Source organism: Solanum verrucosum, unplaced genomic scaffold, assembly GCF_900185275.1.
Source record: "Solanum verrucosum unplaced genomic scaffold, falcon-dt-bn FXZP01000167.1, whole genome shotgun sequence".
Taxonomy (NCBI): Eukaryota; Viridiplantae; Streptophyta; class Magnoliopsida; order Solanales; family Solanaceae; genus Solanum; species Solanum verrucosum.
Window position 1 is genome coordinate 103,287 of NW_026020391.1, and position 6,230 is coordinate 109,516.

General features: G+C 35.1%; 1 protein-coding gene across 1 annotated transcript; it reads right to left on the minus strand.

Annotated features, from left to right (window-relative positions):
* Positions 1–1,666: 1,666 nt before the first annotated feature.
* Positions 1,667–2,188, minus strand: LOC125839167 (uncharacterized). The gene has a single exon (XM_049518138.1). The coding sequence runs from the start codon at positions 2,186–2,188 to the stop codon at positions 1,667–1,669; it is 522 nt and encodes a 173-aa protein (XP_049374095.1).
* Between the last annotated feature and the right edge of the window lie 4,042 nt (positions 2,189–6,230).

Below are 6,230 nucleotides of genomic sequence, written 5' to 3' on the forward strand. Positions count from 1 at the left end.
CGATGCATGAATCTTCCCTTGCAATGCATGAATCTCTTCCCGCGATGCATTATTCTTCTCTTGCTATGCATGATTTCCTTCTCTTGTTATGCATGACTACTTTCTCTGATGACGCCAACCCTGGTATCGAACGAAGATTATGCTTTATCGGACAACATAGGTGATCTTCTGGGTGGCGGTATCGTCCTAATAGACAATAAAAATAAAAATGACCCTCAGAGTAATGGTATCATCTCATTCGACAATACGATATAAATGACTCTTCAGGTAGTGATATCGTCTCAATCAACAATACGATGTGATTAAATCTTAGAATGGTGGCATCATCTCATTTGACAATGCAATATAAATAACCTTCAGGGTAAGAATATTATCATATCTGACAATATAATGCAGATGAACGTCTTCCAGGTAATTTTAGTAGATGAAAAACAATAAAGTGTCTTTCCTCGGGGTTTTCATTTGTCCCATCTCTGAACATAATCGTATATTCATTATGTACTTTTCCTCATTGGGGAATTTGATTGAAATGATGTTATTCATATTCCTAAATCTTTGATATAAGAAGCATAAAATATTTCCTGCATCCACAGAAAAATTGTCAATTTTCGGGAGCTCTTCCCCCTTTTAACTTCTCCATATCCATTAAATGCTGGAATATGCTGATTTTGAGATAAACTTATAGACCTGTGTCCACAGAAAAATTGTTAGTTTGAAAAATGAACAGATTTGTGTCGATCTCTTCGGTTGTCCGCTCCTTGTCTTGCTATCTCCGGCTGATTTCTCCGATCTCCCGCTTCTTGATAGATAAGACAACATTTTTATGCAAAAATAATTTAAACACGAAAGAAAAGTTTTAAGGAAAAATAGACTTTTAAAGAAAGAAATATTTGGAAAAGGTCACTGCCAAGTGTCATGTCACGTCAAGCTTAATGAACGTCTTTGGAGTTGATGTCTCGAGGTCTATCTGATTACTTGTTGGAAAGTACTTCAAAGTTGCTCTAAACTACCGATAAACCCTGTTGTAATTTTCCATCCTCAAAATTTTTGTCCCACTTAACTGCCTTGGCTTATCTTTTACTGTTGGCGAGCACATCACGGAATTTTTGAGATCCTCTCAAAAATTCTATCCCAGTTGCAAATCTCAAAGTAACTTCAGTCTTGACTTTGTTGGAGAGATCTTCTTCTTGAGAATTTTTGAGTCCCTCTCAAAAATTCTGTCCCAGTTTCTATTGTAAAGGAAAAATAGAAATCTTACGGGAGATATGACCGAGCCGTTGTGGCGCCTACGTATCCCGTTGAGAGGGAAATCAGGTCAAACGTAGTCCCCCCTCTCGAGGATTAACAAAAATAGGAAAATTACAAAGAAATCGACCGAGGCCGACATAGGACGCCTACGTATCTCATTCTTGAGAATTCAGGTCGAACGTAGTTCAAATACAAAAGAAATATTAAAAAGGGATAAAGGGGTGACCGAGGCTGACATATGCTGCCTACGTATCTCATTTTTTAGAATTCAGGTCAGATATAGTTCATTACAAAAGGGATAAAATTTTAAACGAAGCATTACAAACAAATTGAACGATTACAAGGAAATGACAAGAAAATACAAATTGAAACTTCACACATAGTATCTTTTGACAACATCTGAGTTAATCGATTTCGGTCATTCGGTGCCATCCATCACCGACAAGACCAAGGCACCTCCAGATAACACTTTGCGAATCATGTAGGGTCCTTGCCAATTTGGTGCAAATTTCCCGTTGTACTCATCCTGATGAGGGAAAATGCGTTTGAGAACCAACTGACCAATTTCAAATATCCTGGCTCTTACTTTCTTGTGGAAAGCATGAATCATTCTTTGTCGATACAGTTGACCATGACAAACCGCAACCATTCTCTTCTCATCAATCAATGTTAACTGGTCAATCCGCTTGTGAACCCATTCAGCATCATTCAGTTCAGCTTCTTGGATGATTCTCAATGAAGGTATTTCAACTTCCGGAGGTATAACTGCTTCTGTTCCATATAATAGCAAATATGGAGTAGCTCCAACTGATGTCCTGACAGTCGTTCGGTAACCCAACAAAGCATACGACAACATCTCATGCAAATCTCTGCGATTATCAATCATTTTCCTCAAAATCTTTTTTATGTTCTTATTGGTGGCTTCTACAGCTCCGTTCATTTGGGGACGATAGGCGGTTGAGTTCCGGTGAGTAATCTTGAATTGTTCACATATCTCTCTCATCAAATGACTGTTGAGATTCGCTCCATTATCAGTAATGATGATTCTGGTACTCCAAACCTACATATCAGGTTATTGCAAACAAAATCAGCTACAACTTTCTTAGTCACCAACTTATATGAAGCTGCTTCCACCCTCTTGGTGAAGTAGTCAATAGCAACTAAAATGAATCTGTGTTCGTTAGAGGCGGCTGGCTCTATCGGATTAAAAAGGTAGCCAAACAAATTAATTTTAGAAGGTTTGGTTGGAATTTGAATAGGAAAAATTAACGTAATTAACTTGTGAGCTTTTTAATCTTAACGAGATAGAATAATTAACTTAATTATAAACTAATCGATTTTCATATATACTAATTAATTCAAAAATCAAAAACTATAATTCAAACTAAAACTAAATTAATAAAATATTTATTTTAGCAAAGCAATTTTTTTTATATGATCTTCAAACACTCTTAAAATATACTCATTACGTATATAATTATATGAAACATATTTATTATTCAAAGTACTATAAAAATCGACTGAAATTATTTAAACTAACCTTGAAACTATTTGAATTTTATAAAGCTAATTATTCTAAATGTTTCGAAATTAAGAAACTCGAAAATTAAATATTATCGGGGAGGGTCAAAATTAGGTGTCAACAACCCTAATATATTTTATCCACCACACCATAACTTAATGACCAAGAAATGGTTTAATTAGAAAATTGAAAAAATCACTTTAGTAAAATATCATTACCTTAAAACCGTGAGCTATAACCGCTAGTTGATAAAAAATATGTGTATATAAATCTTATTTGTATTTAACTATATTTCTAGACTGTGCCAAAAACACCAAAATAAATATTAATAAAAGTAACAAATAGAATAAATATTTACAAAAGGAACGAATATAACTAATAACATGTAAAATATGCAATTTAACGAAAAATTGTGATTTTGTCATACAAAACAAATATTTTGAGCATATCCAACCGATTGTGACTGAAACAGTGTAAACAAAATTAATCGATACAAATTCTAATATTTTGAGAAATAAGGATAATTATCAACAAATTGCATTAAAATTGCAAAACATGTATTTTGAACTATTTAACAAATAAAATACATAAAAGCATTAACTTTAAAAATATAAGACTAAAATATGGTGTCAACAAGGGCCAGTTGAGAAAATTGAATTAAAGGTATGAAATTATGGGACATTTGGATACTGGATAAAGGCAAAGTGGTTAATCATTTATTAATTTTATACCATATTTGATTTGTAAATAAAATAAAAATTATTCATGTATTAACTTTATACAATGTTTGGTTGTATTTTTGTAATTCTACATAACTAACACTTACATAACTTATGAGGAAATGTATGTATAATTTTATACGGGGAAAAATGTGGAATAAGTTATGAGTGTATTAGTTATACATGAATTAAAATAGTAAATTACACATTTATCCCTATCAATTACTTTTACATCTTACTAACTTAATGTGAAAAATAATTTATCAAAGCCACCGAAAAGAGATATAATATGTAACGACTCGAAAAATGATACGTTAAGCTAGAGCCTAATGTGCGTGTGGTTGAGTTTGGTAAGGGGTTTGATGTGGAATAATGTTGTCCCGAGATTTGGTTAAGGAGTCAACGTCAAGGCACGTGTTAGACTCCGTAGTTAAAAGACCCCTTTTGATGTTGGTTAAGGGTTGCTGGGGCTTGTGCCAAGCCAAGGGGGAAAGGCCTAAGCCAAAGGCCAAGGCTGCCCAACCTTGGCCAAGCACTGCTTCATGACCACGGACCACTTCACGGTCAGTGGTCTTGACCGGTCCATAGAAGTGGCCGTGAAGGTCACTTGGTGGCTTGGCAGGCAATGCAACTTGGCCAAGCTACTGCCCAAGTTCTACGGACCACTTCATTGCCAGTGGTCTTGACCATGACCCGTACAAGTGGCCGTGAAGATTACTTGGCCATGTGGAGGCTTAACGAGGTTGAGGGAGCTACTGCCTAGGGACCACGGGCGCCACCACGGGCTGTGGTCCCCCTTCACGGTCCGTACAAGTGACCTTGGTCACTAACAGGGCTCCCTAAATGAGGGTGTTTTTGGTAAATTCTTATTTAAGTTGTATTGATGTGGGGTCATTTTAAATAGATATATATCATCTATAAATATAGTTTTAACTCTTTAAACACATATTTTGCCTCAGTAATCAAAAGACCCAAATAAAAACCCCAAAGTTCTTCCTCTCTCAATATTTCTCTCTCTAACTCAAGGAAGAAGAAGAAGTGGAAGCTAGGGTTTTGAGTCAAGGTTTTCTTCATAAAATTTCTTGGGGAATCTTAGTAATGGTTTGGTGATCCTTCATCTAGGGTTAGTTTTCACCCTAGAGTCAATTTCAAAGAAGTTTTCAAAGTTCATGAAAAACCAAGGGTTTTACTCAAACTCAAGGGTTCTTTCTACAAACGATTTTAAAGGCATACTAATGTCATATTATGATTATATTGATGTTTAATTGATGATTTTACTCCATGAACCCATGATTCTTCTCAATTCTCAATTATGACTTATGAAGTGGGTTGTTGATTATGGCATTCTTTTCATAAGGACTTTAGAGCTATCCTTGAAGGTACCATGGATCGATAGGATTATAACATTACTTCCTATTTAATGATTTATCAAGGGTTGATAGGCCTATGTCATTCCTCCCTAATACACTAATGTATTGTGAATGAAATAATCTATGGGAATGTAGGCTAAGCACCGAGTGTATATGGTTAGATGGAAACTCTCACAATGTTAGATTAGAGTTCCAAGGAACATCTTCCTATCCCATAACTATGTGCACACATAGGATATTAGCCAGTGGATCCAATGTGCATCGAAGCCAATGTTATTGTTATACTTTAGGCAAATGGAACACCTCTTTACGGTGTGGGGCTATATGACACCGGATTTCATGTGTAGTTTGCATGGTCTATGTCGATTAAACGGTTATTACCATCGTGTGAGATGCACATTATGGTTTCTTGAGAGGTTCTATGAAGTGTAGGTGGTAGTATGGGATGTCATCTATACATTGCACAAGTAGGCTTTGATAGAGTCATAGTGAGTTCTCTAAGTCTTAATGGCTATGTATGAAAGTCCTCAAAATGAAATAATTGAAGAATGTTGACTCTTAAATGCTTAATGTAATATGTATGCTATACTTGGGCTATATTATGAGTTATTTTCCCTTATCATGCTTTATGAAAGGTTGTGTGTCTTATGTGTGGATATTGTGTAAAGGTGAAAAGAAAGGAATGGTAAGTTCACTTTTGGTGACCTTAATGTGGTGCTTTGGTGTGGATGGTGGTATGGGACGCTATCCATATATTGCACAAGGTATAGCATGATGGTTACTTGAAGTGAAGGACTAAGGTAAAGGTAATGGTTTGCATGATGATATTGTCTAAAGGTGGTATTATGACTTGCATGATGATTATACTTGTATTGTATGTCTCTTACGCTATTGTACATGATATTTCTAAAAAGTGGCATAATACATGGTTTCAAACCAAAATGTCACTGTTTAAGCATGTTTTTGCATGGTCATCATACTAAGTACATTTTTGTGTGCTAACCCATATTATCTTATTTTTACTACAAGTGTAGGTTCCGACAAGTGATTTGCTTCCCTAGTTTGTAGTGCTTGGGTTGCTATTCCTCCAAGATTAAGTGGTATGTCCTCATAGATCGAGCACAAGCGTTTAGAAGTTTCTCTTTATTTAATCTAATAGACATTTAGTAGGTTTTCTATTGTAAAAGGGTCGTGTTCCTAATATGTTTGAGATTGTTTCTAATATGGCCATGTGAGACTTAATCTTCCGTTATGTCTTTTTGAAAGATTGTTAAATGAATGTTTTTGAGTCGTATGGTTTTGAATGAAAAGTTTTAATTCCGTACTATTTATATTACCCATGTGATGAATGAATGCTATGAGGATTGTATA

Coding starts and splice junctions, on each gene's coding strand:
- LOC125839167 (XM_049518138.1), bottom strand. CDS start 2,188: ATGAACGGAGCTGTAGAAGCCACCAATAAGAACATAAAAAAGATTTTG.